General features: G+C 59.9%; 4 protein-coding genes across 12 annotated transcripts in view; 2 read left to right on the top strand and 2 right to left on the bottom strand.

The window, feature by feature from the left end:
• The window catches only part of RANBP3 (RAN binding protein 3), a 53,475-nt gene extending 52,068 nt beyond the window's left edge, over nt 1–1,407 (top strand). For all 9 annotated transcript variants that reach the window (XM_045776755.2, XM_045776756.2, XM_045776759.2 and 6 more), the window contains 3 exons: nt 32–174; nt 659–839; nt 945–1,407. In XM_045776755.2, coding sequence (XP_045632711.1) covers nt 32–174; nt 659–839; nt 945–988 — 368 coding nt within the window. In that variant the 3' untranslated portion in view covers nt 989–1,407. The remainder of the gene's footprint in view (nt 1–31; nt 175–658; nt 840–944) is intronic.
• Nucleotides 1,408–2,224: 817 nt separating this feature from the next.
• CAPS (calcyphosine) lies at nt 2,225–4,357 on the bottom strand. Its single transcript, XM_045776764.2, has 4 exons — nt 3,642–4,357; nt 3,389–3,566; nt 3,037–3,243; nt 2,225–2,963 (listed from the first exon to the last, which is right to left on the bottom strand). The coding sequence occupies exons 1-4, from the start codon at nt 3,722–3,724 to the stop codon at nt 2,862–2,864; spliced, it is 570 nt and encodes a 189-aa protein (XP_045632720.1). The 5' UTR covers nt 3,725–4,357; the 3' UTR covers nt 2,225–2,861.
• A 1,314-nt stretch (nt 4,358–5,671) lies between these two features.
• On the bottom strand, nt 5,672–8,710 carry VMAC (vimentin type intermediate filament associated coiled-coil protein). The gene is made up of 2 exons (XM_045776765.2): nt 8,491–8,710; nt 5,672–7,294 (listed from the first exon to the last, which is right to left on the bottom strand). The coding sequence occupies exons 1-2, from the start codon at nt 8,679–8,681 to the stop codon at nt 6,976–6,978; spliced, it is 510 nt and encodes a 169-aa protein (XP_045632721.1). The 5' UTR covers nt 8,682–8,710; the 3' UTR covers nt 5,672–6,975.
• Nucleotides 8,711–9,737: 1,027 nt separating this feature from the next.
• On the top strand, nt 9,738–15,332 carry NDUFA11 (NADH:ubiquinone oxidoreductase subunit A11). The gene is made up of 4 exons (XM_045776736.2): nt 9,738–9,924; nt 13,468–13,560; nt 13,653–13,775; nt 15,152–15,332. Exons 1-4 carry the CDS (start codon nt 9,828–9,830, stop codon nt 15,262–15,264), a joined length of 426 nt encoding a protein of 141 aa, XP_045632692.1. The 5' UTR covers nt 9,738–9,827; the 3' UTR covers nt 15,265–15,332.
• The last annotated feature ends 1,292 nt before the right edge of the window (nt 15,333–16,624 follow it).

A 16,624-nucleotide genomic window follows, 5' to 3' on the forward strand; every position in this document is an offset into this window, starting at 1 on the left:
GGCCAGGGCTGAGTGGCCTTATCGGTTGCAGTGATGCGGACCCAGGGCAGCTTACGGCTGATCCTCAACACCAAGCTCTGGGCCCAGATGCAGATCGACAAGGCCAGTGAAAAGAGCATACGCATCACAGCCATGGACACTGAGGACCAGGGCGTGAAGGTTTTCCTGATCTCGGTGAGTAGCCCTGGGACAGGCTACTACCAACCTCTTGGGGAAAAGAAGTGTGTGAACAGACCCCTGGACAAGGGCCGTGCCCTCCTAAGCTCCCACAGAAGGGAGGTTCCCAGGCACACCCAGTTGGGCCACTGTAGGGCTGCATTAAGGACTGCCCCTCTGGGGGGATGCTCTGTGGTGCAGCGGTCGGCACTCAGCACTGAGGGTGTGGGCCAGGGAGCAGAGAGCCAGCCAGTTTCCAAACGGATCGGTGGAAGAGAGACAGGAGTGGGCCTGCATCACCGAGTGCCATCCCAGCGGCAAGCTCTGTGAGCCCCTGGGAAGGACGGGCCCTGGGGCACCAGGAGCTTCGGTCTGCTGTCCCTGAGCTTGCTGAGGAGAGAGGGTTAGGCTCCTCCCCAGGCACAGCCCAGGGACTACGGCATCCCATCACAGGAGGGCAGCAGCCGCCCTGACCAAGAGCATTTCCCTCTGCCTATCCCAGGCCAGTTCCAAGGACACGGGCCAGCTGTACGCAGCCCTGCACCACCGCATCCTAGCCCTGCGCAGCCGCGTGGAGCAGGAGCAGGAGGCCAAGATGCCTGCCCCCGAACCCGGGGCAGCCCCGTCCAATGAGGACGACAGTGACGAGGACGTCCTGGCTCCATCGGGGGCCACCGGAGGCGGTGAGCCAGTGGTCCTGGCCCTGGAGGGGATGGGAAGCCTGACCCGGGGGGATGGGGCTTCAGCCAGGGTGGGGACCTGACAGTGAGGCCGCTGCTTCCCAACAGGTGCCGGCGAGGAAGGGGAGGGGCAGACGGCCGGAAGCACATAGCGCCGGGAGCCGGCTGCCCGCGAGCCTGCTGCTTTGTCCGTCTGTCTGCCCACCCGCCTGCCCCGCCCCACCGGCAGTGTGGAGGCGCAGGGCTCGGGAACCACACTCCCCGCTGGGTCGGCCACAGTTCGGATCCGCATGTCCCGTTCAGAAGCAGACTCGGGAACTGCCTGAATGTGGTTTGAGACACGAGACCTCATCATATTGATGAGCAAAACGAAAAAGAACATTTCTTCCCTCCCCTCCTTTGAATTGAAATGGCACATTAAGACTTGTCACGGCTTCTCACTGGGACTGGGACACCTTGTTTCTTCACCCCTCCCTCCTCGTGTGCCCGGCCTCTCTGCCGCCGCCGCCGCCCAGGCCACTGGGTCTGTCCACACGAGTATAAACACTGGGCCTGCTGGACGCTCTGTTAACTACCGTATCTCCAGTTTCCCACAGTCTGATTTGGGGCTTATATTTTTAGATCTTTTTCCCCCAAGGCTTTGTGTTTGGTTTCTTAGGTTAAGACTGTCCTGTGTGTTGAGCGGGCCCAGCTCCATCCTGGGCCACATCCTCCTCCTCTCTGGGCTCCTGGCCTCTGTGCTCGGGTGGGAGGGTCAGGCCCCCACTTGTTCCCCACCCAGGGTTGCTCCAGGCCCAGTCATGGGGTATTGAGGGTTTGGGCCCCAGACCTGTAGAGAGCTTATCTAAAAAGAGTCAGTGGACCTGGTAGGGTCCCCACTCACCCTCCTGCCTCTCCCCATCATGTCGGTCACCCGTCATCTGGCACCCGGGCGCACACCTTCCTGCTGCCGGCCATTCCTTGCCCAGCCCTGAACGATGTCACTGCCCCCGAGACCATCCAGGACCAGGAGCCTCTGTGAGAGGCAGAGGGGGACCTTAGCGAGGCCTTCGAGGAGGGGGTCGGGGGCTGGTTCCAGGCAACCGGCTGTCTCCCACACTCGCAGCATGCACAGGAACAGGTGCCATGCCTTCACCCACCTGGGGCGGCCTGTGAAAAGGGCCCTGTGCACAGGGCTCTGAGGGGGTTCTGAGGAAAGTGCCCAACCTCGCCTTCAGGGGGTGAGCGGAAGGCCTCCGCTCCAGCAGCTGTGCCACCCACACCTCGGGTCGGCTGTGTGCAGCTGGAGCCATGGGAAGACACCAAAGGCCCTCCCAACAGATCCAGTCACACTTCTCTGCTTTAAGCCTTAGCCAACTAGTGACAAGTAAAACCAGATAATGCCCATGTGTTTTGGAACATTTATGTAAGATTGTCATATGAAATGTATTTGGGAACTACATTAAAACTTTTAACTAAAACCCTGGCCTCCCGCATGCCCCAGGGGCCTCAGGAAGCCGGACAGCCTGGCCAGGAACAGCCTCCACCTCGCAGAGCAGCCTGGCCTGTCTGCGGGCCCCGGCCCCACACTCCACATCCAGGCAGGTGACCAAACTTGGCTGCCTTCCAAGACTGGCCGCTTCTATGCTTAGTTTTGCTTCACAGAAGAGCAGTTTGCTTCCCTGCCCAGGGGCCAGCTGGCTCCTGGGGTGGGTGGGAGCACATGAGAGGCGGAAGGGGTAGGTGGGGGTGCTGGCAGGGCCATGGATTCACTGAGCAGAACCAAGAGGAAGCCTGGGGGGCAGGGGGCAACTGCAGCGGCTTTGTGAGGCCCGAGGTCTGCACGGCATGGACAGGGAGGGCCTTGCTCCCTGGGGTCCTGAGCTAGTGACCCATCCTTGGAATCTTTGTCCCACTTGCACCTGGCGGCCAAGCCAGGTCTTCTGAGACCTGATCCAGCCAGTCCAGGTGAGAGAGGCCCTGGCTCAGGGGGCCAGGGTGGGGGTCCTATGCTACGGTGGGGCTGGCGGAGCAAGTGTGCATGGCTCACAGCTGCCAGGCACTGGTCATCATGGCCACAAACTCCTCATCTGTGTCCATGGAGGCGCTCACACCGCTGTAGTAGTCCTGGAACTCAGCCAGCGTGACCTGGGGGCAGACAGGCTCTAAGTAAGGACCAAAGACTCAGGTGGAGGGGGTAGAGGTGTCTGTGGGCACCCACCTGCCCGTCCTTCTCAGAGGAATCGAAGTTGTCCAGGAAGCGGCGGAGCACCTCCTCCTCGGTCCACTCCCCACTTCGCACCTTGGGGTGGGCGCAGCCCCTGTACACCCCGCGGAGGTCATCCACAGTCACCACACCATCCCCGCTGCGGTCCAACTTGGCAAATGCAGCTGCAATGACTGCCTCCCGGGCCTGGGACATGGGGGGCTAGAAAGGAGCAGGTCGTGACTGGGGGCCTGGTGCAGAGCAGCAGGACTCCCGGGCATCCAGGGTCAGCACTGACCTAGACAAGCCCACCAAGAGCTCAGCACTCCCCGCCCCCGCCCCAGACAGCAGGGCAGAAGGGCCTCACCCGCAGTGCCCTCAGGAACTCGTCCAGGTCCAGTGTCCCGCTGCCATCACGGTCCCAGCGCCTGCACACACCCTCCGCTTCAGCCGCGTCCAGCACCAGCCCCAGCTCAGCCAGGCCCTGCTGGAGTTCCCCCGAGTCCAGGGATCGGCTCCTGTCCCGGTCCAGGCGGCGGAAAAACCTGAGAGGCCATGGGGTGCAGTTAAAAAGTGGTCCCTGGGGCTGGGGGTCAAGAAGGTTCAAGGGGACAGCTCACCTGGCCAGGCCCTGGATGCCCAAGGCCCTTCGGGACAGGCACTGTGCCCGGAGCTTCTCCACGGTGGCGTCCACAGCATCCATGCTGGGTCAGGCTGTCTGGGCAACTGGCTGGGGGAGAGTTCCAGGAAGGACTCCCACTCGGCCGACCAGGCTACGGTCTGGTGCCAAAAGCCTACCCTGCCCAGCTACCTGCTCACCTGGCCTAACTATCCTGGAGTCCAGACAGCCACTCCTCTGGCTCCTGCCCGCTTTGCCCAGCGTTGGCAGTGTGTCCTGCCTAGCAGGACTGTTGCTAAGGGATGGCGGCTCAGGAGACTGGGAGGGGCCCCAGCCGTAACCCTCACTGTGCCAGTGCCACCTCGCTCTAGGCACAGCCCTGGGGGCCGAGTGGCAGGGCCCAGAGGGATAGGGCAGTGCTCTTGCTGGCACCACTGCCCACCCGCTGTCTTCACTCCCAGCCTTGCAGTGCCTGGGTCTGGGATAGAGCCAGACCCAGATGGGGAGTGGGGGTGGTCCCCCATCGGCCACAAGAAGGCGAGGGGGACCACAGCCCTACAGTGACCACAGTGTCCCGGATGGAGAAAGGCAAGGCCATGCTGGGCGGCTCAAGACCCAATTCACCTGGAGCAGCTCCCCTCCCCTCTCTGGGCTTCACTGGTCCCCTGCCCCTTTCCACAGGGCAGCAGCCAAAGCTGCTGAGGGATCCAAGTTCAAAAGGACTTGAGGCGGCCCAGGCCCCTGTCCTGCTTTTCAGACCAGTGGCTGAGCCAGGACATAGCATTACAGATTGTTTCGACGTTAAGTCGGACAAAGCCGTTCCTGGTAGTTATTCAGGGGCCAGTGTGGTATTTCTGTCAATGTGGATCTTTCGGTGGGTGGTTTTTTCTGTTCTCAAACATCACTTGGTGGTCTTGCTCAAAACAAGCTGGGGGAACCAGGGGACTGCAGTACCAAGCAAAGAAGTGGCCCTGACCCCCGATGTCATCCAAGAAACACTGAGGCCACCATCACAGAAGGCTTCCGATCGAGACTTCGGACACCTTTGTCGACTAAGAGCATTACACCAACAGGATTGAAAATGATGCTGGATTTCCCAGGACCTAAAACGTGGGCCCCATTTGAGGACCCATCCACTGCAGAGACCCAGAGGTCATCAGAGGCTTTTCAAAGCCGGGACTTAGACACGGCACAATGGGGGTGTCAGAAGTTGCTGTTGCTGTCAGAAACCGATGCAGGGATCGCACACAGCCTGGCCCTGTGGGTCAGGCCACGGCTGATGTAACTGTCGGCGGTATGAGAAACTGCAGTGACATTTTGGTGGCTCACTGCAGTCCATAACTCTTCGAGTAGGCAGAGAAATACTCCATTGTGTTTTTCATGAGGGCTATAAAAATCACACTTTTTTTCCCATAGAAAAATGTAAAATATAACTACAGTTATTATAACTCTGTTTTGGCATCTCCTCATCTTGAAGAGAATCAGAATGTCAACAATAACCCCTCCAGAAATTGGAAGTGGTCCAGGCTCTCCCGACCCCGAGGCCAGTTGACTTCACCATGCTGAGCCTCACTTTCCATAGCTGTAAAATGGGGCACGCATGGGCTGCAAAGATTAGACACAAGCTCCCGTGACTGTTAACTTGTGTCTCCCCGCCCAGCAGGACCCCACCCAGGCCACCTCTTCAGCCCCCACACAGGAAGAAAGGAGGAAGGACCAAGGCCAGGAAATCATCCGATTTATTCTTAAGCTCAGGCCTCTCAGCCTGCCTTCCCTCACACAAGCAGACCCCCTTATTCATCCAGAGAAAATGGGGGCATTGTTAGACGCCAGACGGGCAGGCAGGAGGCACCATCCTGAGGGCTGGGGACGGACACCGACCTTTCCAGGCCAAAATGGGCCCTGCCCCTCAGTGGTTCCTGGTGTGACAGTTCCCTGAGTAAGGAGGCGGGGAAACGGTTGTCGTGGGACCAGGCTGGGCACTTCATCTGGGCAGAGAAAGGCACAGGGTTCCCTGGTTTGATTTAAAAAAAAAAAAAAAAAAAAAAAAAAAAAAGCACCCTGAATGTCTCTGCCCAAGAAGGGCAGCATAGAAATAAGGAGTTTAAAAATAAGATTCTCTAGGGAATATAAAAAGGAGCAAGCTGCTTGCTACAAAAGCTGAACTGGCTGGGGCCTCATCAGATGTGCTGTGGGCCCCTGGCTCCCTTCAGGGGCCCCTAACCCATCCTGTTCCTACCAAGGTCCCAGGGTGCACCTGGCGCTGGTGATAAAGAACAAAAGGCCTGCCCTCAGGTAGCTTACACTCTGGTGACAGGACTTCCCGCCCCAGCAAGAAAGCAGAATGACAGAATGGGTAACAGCAGGGGATGAGATTACTTCAGATAAGGTAGGCAGGGAAGGCCCCTCTAAGGAGGTAACATCTGAGCAAAGATCTGGGTGACAAGGAACAGGTCATGTGCCATCTGGGGGAAGAGCAATCCAGGCAGAGGGAACAGCCAGTGGAAAGGCTGAGGGATGCCTGAGTTTTCCCTGGTGCGGCACAGCCCTACCGCCAGCATGTCTCACACGCACACTCTTCCTTCTGGGTTAAAGGTTGAGGGAAGAACAGAGTCAGGGGAAAGAATCTAGGATTAAAAATTCATCTTCATACAACCAATGCAAAACGGCATAAGGCTTGAGGTTCCCAATTCTGGTCTGGGGTGAAGACAGAAAAAGCTTTAGCCTGGGATGAGGGGTGCTTCAGAAGGAACGAAAATCAGGGCAGGAGGAAAAGGGGGAGAAAAACTTGATGCCATCTGCCTCCGCAAGTGAGAGAAAGCTCAAACTCAGATGCTTCAGAGGCCAGATATCCAGCCCTAAGAGAGAGGAGGGAGCCAGCTGGCCCTCATGCTTTGGCTAAAGAGAGTATCCTGAGCTCAGATCCAAGCAGGCATGGCCAAGACTGGAGCCAGAAATCCAGATTTTTGTGAAACGTTGCCAATTTTTCAACAAGTTGATTGATTTAAAGTTTTGTTTAAAAAAAAAAAAACAAAGGGTGCCTGGCTGGCGCAGTTGGTAGGACATGCGACTCTTGATCTCAGGGTTGTAAGTTCAAGCCCTACATTGAGTGTAGAGATTACTTTAAAATAAAATCTTAAAAAAAAAAAAAATGGGCTAAAGATCTGCCTTTGGCCCTTGGGCTGCCTGTTTGAAACCTACGACTTTTTAGCAGGTTTTGATGCTTGGAAAGGATTATGGCTCTGCCATGGGGTCCCCTCTGGGACACTGGTGACCCCCGAGGACATCCACAGCAGTGGAACTCTGTCTCCATTGTGTAATCTGTGCTCCAGGGCTTACACAGTGGTCCCAAACACTGCAGGCTGGAGGTGGTCCCTCTCCTCCTCTTCCCCAGTGCTGTTGTCAAGGTGTGGACTGGGCCCACCAGGGAGTGGGTGGCTGGGGTCTCTGGTTGGCAGGGGCCCCAGGCGTTCAGCCTCCACCAGGGTGGCCAGCAGCCCAGCCAGGGGTGACCGGCGACGGCAGATGTCCTGCAGCAGCTCCGCCCGGGGCTGCAGCTGCCCAATGAGCTCATCCTTCTGGCGCACAGCAGCCTCCAGGCTGTGGACAGTGGCCTCGGAGGTCAGCAGCTGCTCCTGGAGAGCGGCAATCTCACTGGCAGGAGGCAAGACAGGGCAGTTACGGTACTGAGAGGACCAGAGATTCTCCTCCTCCCTGCCCCTGACTTCCCGGGGCTCCCCATCACCATCAGGATAAAGGCCATGCTCCTCACCAAGACTCCCTGTTTCAAGACCCCCTTGTTATGGACTGAATGTGTCCCCTCAAAACTCTTATGTTGAATCCCTCCTCACCCCCCGTGTGATGTATTTGGAGATGGAGCCTTTGGGATGAGCCCATGAGGGTGGGGCCCTCATAGAATTAGTGCCCTTGTAAGAAGAGACACAGAGAATTTGCTCTCTGGCCATGTGAGCACACAGCAAGAAGATGACAATCTGCAAGCCAGGAAGAGAATCTGTCACCAGGAACTGAATCTATCGGTTGGACCTTCCAGCCTCCAAAACTGTGAGGAGAAAATTTCAGTTGTTTAAGCGCCCCCACCCCCCGACTGCCGTATTCTGTAATGGCAGCCAAAGCAGACTAAAACTCCCTAATCGCTCCCTGGCAATTCCCTTTTCCTTGCATCTTATTTGTTGTTCAGCTTAGAGGGCTCTTCTTCCAGGTAGCCTTTCATCTAAGCCCACTCAGAACCCTATGTGCCCTTCCATCACGACCCCAAACACCCAATGGTGTAGCTGCCTAGTGATGTGTCTGCCTAAGGGCTGTGCTACGTAGGTCTCACTTATATGCTCTAAAGCCGAGCACAGTGCCTGACACATTGTAGGTACTCAGTAAAGATGAATGAATCCAACCAGCTCCTTTTCCCACCTGGGCCCCTGACCTCTCTCCTCCCTGGGCGCGCTAGTCCCATCCCTTCCAATCCTCAGCGCCTCTTCAAAACTAGAGGGCTTCTTCAGAACGGCTGATATGATTCCATCCTCCCCTGATCCAGAACCTGCCATGGAACCCAATGCCTAGGAGGTCGGTGACCCCTGCACCACTCGGAAAGAGTCGATTTTGCATTGTGGAAAAAATGGGCTCCGTTTTAATTTAGAAATCCGCACTTGTGTGACACCTCTTAACTTTGCACGCTGGTGACTAATTCGAGGTTTTTGGTGTTTGTTTTTGCAGTCCCACCAATAGTCCAGCCTACACGAGAATGCACGCGGTTCCCGCGCCTCTCCTCCCCTTCCAATCTCGGCTCCGCTTCCGCCCACCTCCGAGAAGTCCACCTGGCCGGCCCCGGGCCTCACCAGTCCTTGGCGCGGCCCAGCTCGTCCAGGGCAGCGCGCAGCTGCTGGTCGTGGCGGGCCAGGCGCTCGGCCTGGGCGCGCACTGTGCGCTCCGCCGCGTCCAGCCGCGCCTCCAACTCCGCGGCGCGCCGGTGCACAGCCGCCAGGTGTGCGTTCGCCTCGCGGATCTGCAGCGGCTGCGGCGCCGACATGGCCCCGGCGCGGTCCCAGGAGGCCCGGAACCCGCCCCGGCCCCGCCCCTGGGCCCCACCTCCGGGTGGGCCACGCCCCCAGAGGCCCGCTCAGGACCTCGGCGCGATTGGCCGCGGCACGACGGGTCGCGCCCTATTCAAACCCAAACACCCTCACTGGTCCCAGAACTTCGAGACTCCGCCCCTGAGCCCGGCCTAACTCTAAGACTGGCCAAGGTCCTGACAAACCACGCCCCCAGGTGGGCCTGAGCCCTCGGCGGCGCACCCAGTTCAGGCTCCCGCAATGGGACTGTCACTCCTTCAAGACAGGCCCCGCCCCACTGAGAAGCCAACACCAGCATTGGTCCGGGTCCTGAGGTCCAGGAAGCCTGACCACGCCCCAGGCTTCGCCTCGCTCAGATCCACCCCAAAGGCCGCGGCCACGCCCCTTAAGCAAACGTACAGCTCCGGATTGGCCAAGTCCTCTTTGGGGCGTGTCTCCGGTTCTGGCTACGCCCCCAAGTCTACAGCGGACCTCATCCGGCCCAGGGCTTGGACAAGCCAGCCGCAAGGTGGGCACAGGTGGTATCCCGCTAAAATCCTAGCCCCGGGATCGGTACCTTTGCCCGCCCCCGAACCTGGCCACGCCCCAAAATAGTCGCACGCGGTTCAGACCTCGGCTTGGGGGACTGGCAGGGCGTGACCACGCCCCCACGCAGATTCTGGCGTTGGGAGTGACATTTGCGCTGTGTGCCGCCCCAGAGTTACATCTTGCTCCTATCAAGTGGAGCCCCGCCCCGCGCCCGAATCTGTGCTTGGAGATAGGCCCGCCCCTGGGTTAGACCCCACCTCCGTGAGTCAAACCTTTCCTAACCTAGGACCTTCTGAGTTGGAACTAGTGAGATCTGCCTTCACTGATTCTGGCTGACCCCCTCTCCCTCATGAAGTCGGATGGGGTGCACGCGCGCTTACGCCAGTCCGGACTCGGCGCCTGCGCGCGACTGTGTCTGTGTCCGCGACATTTAATAAAGTTGCACGCTTGTTGTCGGCCCCTCCGCACGAGGGGTTGCGCGCGCCGCCCAGGAAGTCTCGCGAGAACTAGCGGCGGCTGCCCTTGGGTGCGAGGAGCCGGCGGGCTGTGCGGTGCGGGGCCAAGGGTGCGCAATCATGGCGCGGACGCTTCTTCAGCAATACCTGGACATCCCCGATGGCACCGAGTGCCACCGCAAGACCTACGCCAGCACCACAGTCAGTGGTGCCGCTGGTGAGCGCCGGCCCGGCCCCGAGGGGAAAGGGTGCGGGGAGGTCATAGAGTCGCTGGGGGCTGTCTCAGGGCGTCCGGGTCGCTGGGGATCACGCAGGTGGCGTATGGCTGTCGCCGGGGTGACTGGGGCGGCGCTGGGTCGTAGGGGAGCTCTTGTACGAGATAAGACTTTGTGAGGGTGTTGGACTAATTCAGAGGGCGCAGGAAGGCGACAGGGTCACTGGGAGCTGTCCGAGGGGGTCGCAGGAGCGCTGTGTATCTCACGGGATGACACGTGGTCGTCGTGGGGGGGTGTCTGAGGTGGTCCTGAGAAACCCTTGTGTGAAGGGGATCCGGCAGGGTTGGAGGGCACCGGGAAGTGATACACGTGACAGGCTGGCCACTGGGGTCATCAGAAGCGGTTGCGGGCGGGGGGGGGGGCTGGGATTTGGGGGTTATTGTTGAAGCTATCACCAGGCTCTGGGGAAGTCGTTGAGTGGCAGGGGGCCATTATTGGGGTCAGAGGAGCTGGGGATTCATGAGACTTAACAGGGTAGGTTGAGGTTATTTGGGGGGATCATAGGTAATTAATTATTGGTGTGTCGGGGCGGGGACAGAAGTTGGAGAACGTTCTAGTGTGAAATAGTTTTTTTGGGGTTCAGGAAAGCGGGATGGTTGGGGATATCTGGAGCTTTTATTGGGACCACCAGAGGGGTCGTAGGGATGCTGAGGAGGTCACAGGTGAGGTGGGTCAGGAGCTACTGTAAGGGTAGCCTTGGGAGGGCATAAGGGGACTCACGGCCCTAGCCCTCTCCTGCAGGGGACATCTCAGTGTCTCGCCCCTTCCAGTCTCTCTGAGAAGTAGGAAGACGGTTTTGGTCACCTCCATAGATCTTCAGCTCTTGAAACAAAGTCTGGTAGAAGCTGAGTCTCCACTGGGAGGCATTTGAATTAAGGTAGACCTAATCATCGCTCCTATTTTCTGCATGTTTAGTGAGATCAACGACTATCATGCCCATTTCTCAGAGGTGGAAACTGAAGGTCAGAGAGGTGTGTTAACTGTCCCAGGATCTTTTCGAGCCGGTGTCCAAGTCCAGGTCTGCTGATCTCCTGAGGGTGGCTGCGGCAAGCACTGTGCGTGCAGGGTCCTTGTGGAGGGACCTCAGGAGAGAGGGTGAACGGGGTGTCCCTTCGCATGAGTGATGTGGAGTCTGCTTGAGTGACGACTTGTTGGGATGGTAGAGGTGCATGGCAGGGTCTCTGGGGGCCTTTGGAGAGAGATGTGCAGTGTGGGATTGGATCGCTGTAGCGGGGAGTACTCGGGCACATTATTATAGGGAGATGCTGGCATTGGGGAATGCCTGGCAGGACTTTGTGGAGGCGCGTGGTTGTGTCTAAAGGGGAATAAAGTAGGAGGGGGTCACCTGAGGGACTGTGGGGCCTTCAGGGAGATTTGGGGAGGCGGATGGTTTAAGAGATTTTGAATCTCAGAAAGACATTCATTTTGGTGTCTGTGAGTGGGAGTGCACATGTGTGATCACAAGTGCAAAGGCCACGGGGGTGGACTGAAGTCTCAGGAGGCTGTTGGGGGAGACTGACTACATTCCAGGAGTGGGGTGCTGCTGAGTGAGGGACCTCTGGGGGGGCTTGCTGGAAGGTCTTTGAGGGCTTGTGGGTGGGAACATTTGACAGACGTGCCATGTCAGGCAGTCACTGAGAGACTCGGGTTTGTGGTGGTCACCGGCTCCCTTGAGCCTTTGAGGGTGTCACTGTGTGTGTGTGTGTGTGTGTGTGTGTGTGTGTGTGTGTTGCTCACTTCGCCTGCCTGCATTCTCTCTCGCTGGCCAGCTCCACTCAACATACAGGACTTGGCTCCTGGATCCTCCCTTAGCTTCCCAGCCTCCCTTCAGGCCTCACTGAGAGAACACTCTTGTTTCCTGTCTGGCTTTCCTGAGATGGTTAGCCCCTGGAGGGCAGGGAGCCTGTACCCCCTAGCAGAGCTCAGCACCCTGTGGGCACACAGTAACCCTGAATGAATCGAGTGACTGAGTGAATGAAGGCGCCCAGCAACTCTTGCGGATGGATGGATGGATTAGGCCATACAGTAACTGAATGAATGTGTGAGTGAATGGATGAATGAATGAACGTAGGCACACAGTGACTGAGAATGAATGATAGCATGCAGTCACTATGAGGGAAGGGATGAATGAATGAAGGATGGAGTGTGCACTGTGTCTGGAGGTCACTGCTGGAGGCTACGAGAGAGCCAGGAGCAGGTGGGGGTTGGGAAGGGGGCCTTTTGCGGGGTGATGGGGGGCCATGGAAAGGTCTAAGTCAGTAGAGATCCTCATGTGCTGGGGGTCACAGGATATGGGGAGGGTGAGCTGTGGCAGGTACCAGATTGGATGATTGCTAGGAGAGAGTTGGGGTGGGGCAGTCTTTGACCCTGAGATATTCGGGGGCTCCCGGGTTATCCATTCCCAGTTCTCGGACTTCTGAGGGGATTATGACGGCGGGGGCACGGTCTGTGTGCAGCGTGGAATGTGAGCCGGCGCACGGGTTGGGACGGGCTGGCCCTGGGCGATCCCTGTGGTAACTGGGCCATGCTGGGGGTCTGCAGGGAGAGGAGGGGTGTGTTGTCTGCCCTGAGCAGGGTCAGCTGGAGGATGGGAAGCTCCATGGTGGGCTCTTTCTGGTGACTTGGAGCCAGCCAGGTGGGCCCTGGTCTGCCCCCCAGTGAGGAGGGTCTGGTGGGGGCAGCTGTCCAAGGCCTTGCCTGGGCCTCACCACCCACCTGGTGCTCTGCTCCAGGCCCGGCCCCTGCCGGGCCCCTCATGCGTAAGAGCCGTGTCGGGCAGGGAGGCCAGGGCGAGCAGAGATGGAAAAGCTGACCGGAGTGGCGAGGCCGGGTAGGCGGGAGCGGCTGCCGAGCCAGCCAGGTGTGAGGGATAGGCCCAGGCCCAAGCTGCCAGCGGGGAGCGGGCCCAAGGGTGACGAGCAGCAGGCCTTGGCAGTCCCGGGAGCCAAGTCTCCGCCAAGGAGGATTAGGCCAGGGAGACTTGGGCCCCATGGGGGAATGCAGCCTTGGATGAGAGTGGGGAGCAGGGCCTGGGTGCCAAGCCCTGTGGGGCGCAGCTGTGGTGTCTGTGCTGGCACTTGAGGCCAGAGAGCAGCCCAGCCACTTGGGCCCCGGGCCCATTCTCCTGTCCACTGCAGGCTGAACCAGCACACTGTGGAGGGCGAAGGGGCCCCAGGCCAGCCTTGGTCAGGCCTTGCATAGGGAGGCCTGGGGCCCAGAGATGGGGGTGAGAGCCCAGGGTTTGGAGCAGTAGACAGGGTTGGAATCCCACCACGGCTGCTCAGCAGCTGTGGGCTCTGGGTAAACTTCAGAACAGTCCCTTCTTGGGTGAAGGGGTGGTGCTAGGAGCTTCCTTGTAGGTACCATGGGGACAGAGAGGGAGGGAGTTTCTCTGATAGTGGAGGGGCCTGCCCCCAGCCAGGGCCACTCCTGGCCTCAGAGTCCAGGCCCTGCTCCAACACACCTCCCCCTCTCTGGTCCTGCAGGCCTGATCTTCTCTGCCTACAGTGTCACGCTCCAGCCCCCAGGCTCCTTCCTGGAGGGAGTGGCGAGGACAGGGCGATATACATTTACTGCAGGTGAGCGAGCCATGGCTTCTCCTTAGGGGCCCTCCTGGCACTGGCCCCTGGGCCCTGACTTAGCACTCACCCCGTCACCCGCACCCCAACAGCCGCCATTGGCGCCATATTTGGCCTCACCTCCTGCCTCAGCGCCCAGGTCCGAGAAAAGCCCGACGACCCCCTGAACTACTTCATCGGAGGCTGCGCTGGAGGCCTGACCCTGGGAGCACGCAGTGAGTGAGCCCCCCACCCGTGACCCCCGCTGACCACAACCCCTCTTTCTATCCCAGACCAGGGACCAGGCAGGGGCCAGGTGTGTGGGATGCTCGCCCCAGCAGAGGAGGGGGCAGTCCCTGTGAAACCTTCCAGTACTTTTGAACCTCTGCCACCGGCCAGTTCAGTAATAGTAAGAGCTGCTCTGCGTAAACACCTACTGCATGTCTACCTCACCAAGCCCGTGTACCCTCCTGTGGCTCCCTGTGGCATTCAGCATGGCTTTCAAGGCCCTGCACAACCTTCCCCATTCCCTCCCTGCCCTCCCCTCCTCCCTCTCTCCCCTTTGCTCACTCTGTACAAGCCACACAAGCCACCTTGCTGTTCCTCCAAGCCAGGCACCGTCCTACCCCAGGGCCTTTGCATGTGCTGTGCCCTCTTCCTGGAGTGCTGTTCACCCAGGCATCAGCACAGCTCCCTCTTTCACTGTCCAAACCCCCTATGTATGATCTGGGACCCCTACTGCCCTCATTCCATATGGCCCTCTTCTACACCTTGTCAGAGAACACAAGGCCACTGTCTGTCTCTGCCCCTGCCCCTGCCCCGTGAGCATGGACAAGGTGCGTGGTCCTTGCATTGCCGTCCCTCTCCCAGCATCCAGAGCCCTGACTGACCAAACGCACAGCCCTGCAGGGGAGCTACACTCAACCATCCGCACCTAGAGCTGCGCGGACTAGCTCAGAGAGGGGGCTTGGGTGGTTCAAGGTCACCTGGGAACCAGCAGAGCAAGCCTCCCTAGTAGGAGGCAGGGCGGGGCCCCACACCAGCCTGGCACAGTGGAGCCACCTGGAACCGGGACAGACACTGCTCTTTCCATGTCCCACAGCCTCGGGGCTGACAACTGCCCAGGCCTACCAGCCTGCCAGTGCTCGGTGGAAGGTTCCAGTCAGGCAGAGGGAGGGCACGGTGGAGGGAGGCCCGTGCATCCTAGGGTTTGACACACACCCCCAGCCCGCCAAGGGGGTGAGCCCTGCACACAGCAGGCCGGCCTCCCTGCCCAGCGACAGCCCTCGGGCAAGCAGGGGCACTCTGTGCTCTCATGCTCACGGTCTACAGAGCAGCTACAGGGCCTGGCGCCTGCGGCCAGGGCACCGGCTGAGACTCAGCCAAGCGCAGGTGTTCCCCACCCCCAGACCGGGACCGACAGCCTGGGTTCCCACTTCCCTCTTGCCTCGGTTCCCGCACACATCTTCAGCCAGACGGTCACCTGACTTAATCCTCCAGGAGCCCGCAGCCCCGACCCCCTAAGCCTCAAGGGAAGGGCATGCTCGCGGACTCCCGGGTGGCCGTGGGGGAGCCCCCCGCACGCCTGACACCACCCTCCCAACTCTGGCAGCTCACAACTACGGGATCGGAGCCGCCGCCTGCGCGTACATGGGCACGATGGCCGCGCTGGTCAAGATGGGCCAGCTGGAGGGCTGGAAGGTGTTTGCAGCACCCAAGGTGTAGTCCCGCCGCCTCCCGGATCCTCGGGCAGGTTCAGATATGACTAAAAATAAATTCTGTGTATACTTCTTTGTGTGCGTCTCCCACCCCTCCTCTCTCCTCTGGGATGGAGCCCTGTCCCTGCCAGGCTGGGTGACAGTGACACCCCAGCAGCAGCCCAGCAGGGGAGCGGGACAGAAGGCCTCCGGGTTTATTCTGGCAGGGCCAGTGGCACCAGCTGGGCCCTGAAGACAGGAGCTGGGCACCGCCCCCCACAGCCCTTCCTGCAGCCCCCCTGCAGGTCACAGGCCATCCCCTCTCTGGGCACTCCCCCAAAGCCAACAGCGTGTGGAAAACACACCCAGGGCCCACGCACAGCCTGACTCCAAATTCTTGGGCACTGGAGCAGAGCACCCCTGACAGGCTGGCCCAGGAGCCTTCTCCCTGTGCGACAGACAGGTGGCTGACAGGCCACCAGGAGCCTGCAAAGCAGGGGCCCGTGGGGGGGACCAGAGAAGAATCCCGATCCTTGCCGGCTGCCGCCTGTCAGGCCCAGTGATTTAGGCAGCCTCGGAATGCTGGCGCAGCCCTGGCCCCCAGCTTTCCGCAGCGCGGCCTCTGGCTCAGCTCTGGCAGCCGGAAAGGAAGGCTTGCTCCAGCGTGTCGAGGCAGGCCATAAATTAGGGCTCTCGGGGCTTTACCCTGGGGAGCGGGGTCGTGTGTGGCCAGGGATGGGGTCCTGGCGGGGTCTGGGCACTGGAGTTGGCCTGGAGGCAGCAGGAGCCGGGCCCTGATGCCCCCTTCTCGCCTCATCCCTCCCGCTTTCTCCTCTGCAGCACCCCCTGGTGCCGACATGGGTGGAAGCCTGGCTTGGAGCCTTGCTTTCCTCTGTTCCCCCTGGGTCGTCACTTGACCAGGTGTCGGGCAGCTCAGACCCAGCATGTGCCGGGCCTGGGCCCTGCTGGCTGCGGCCGGGCTGGCCTCTCCATCTCACTACGCCATAGTCACTCCGGGTCTCCCGCCAGAATTGGCACCGGCTCCAGCTCAGGTCGCGCCCAGGCCTGAGAAAGGCTGGGAGGAGAGGTGGGCCTGCCGAGCCCTGAGAGCAATCTGGGGTCCCAGGTTTGCACCAGAGTCCCAGCTCTTGGTTCTTTAATGGCGTTATTCTCGGTGGCAAGTGGGGACAGCAGGGTCCCTCCCTCAGCAGTGTTCCTGGAAGAGGGAAGCACCTCTTCCATGCTTTCTGAGGGGAAACAGGTCCTCAGGCTCCTGCACCAGGCTGGCGTATCCCTGCTGCTGCTGGCAGGGAGCAGAGCCCTCCGATGCTTGGCGCCCAGGCCCTCAGACTCCCAGCCCTGTGAGATGGAGGAGTCGGGCTGTATCC

This window comes from Ursus americanus, chromosome 14 (genome assembly GCF_024610735.1).
Source record: "Ursus americanus isolate L20-20 chromosome 14, mUrsAme1.1.p, whole genome shotgun sequence".
Classification (NCBI taxonomy): Eukaryota; Metazoa; Chordata; class Mammalia; order Carnivora; family Ursidae; genus Ursus; species Ursus americanus.

Bases quoted from the DNA above. Each gene is read 5' to 3' on its own strand.
- CAPS (XM_045776764.2), bottom strand. From the start codon at position 3,724: ATGGATGCTGTGGACGCCACCGTGGAGAAGCTCCGGGCACAGTGCCTG. The intron at 3,244-3,388 runs GTGAGGCCCTTC...GCTCCTTTCTAG, and splicing joins AGTTCCTGAGGGCACTGCGG to CCCCCCATGTCCCAGGCCCG. The intron at 2,964-3,036 runs GTGGGTGCCCAC...GTCTGCCCCCAG, and splicing joins CCTCTGAGAAGGACGGGCAG to GTCACGCTGGCTGAGTTCCA.
- VMAC (XM_045776765.2), bottom strand. From the start codon at position 8,681: ATGTCGGCGCCGCAGCCGCTGCAGATCCGCGAGGCGAACGCACACCTG. The intron at 7,295-8,490 runs GTGAGGCCCGGG...GCCTCCTGCCAG, and splicing joins CTGGGCCGCGCCAAGGACTG to TGAGATTGCCGCTCTCCAGG.
- NDUFA11 (XM_045776736.2), top strand. From the start codon at position 9,828: ATGGCGCGGACGCTTCTTCAGCAATACCTGGACATCCCCGATGGCACC. The intron at 9,925-13,467 runs GTGAGCGCCGGC...CTGGTCCTGCAG, and splicing joins CACAGTCAGTGGTGCCGCTG to GCCTGATCTTCTCTGCCTAC. The intron at 13,776-15,151 runs GTGAGTGAGCCC...CAACTCTGGCAG, and splicing joins CCTGACCCTGGGAGCACGCA to CTCACAACTACGGGATCGGA.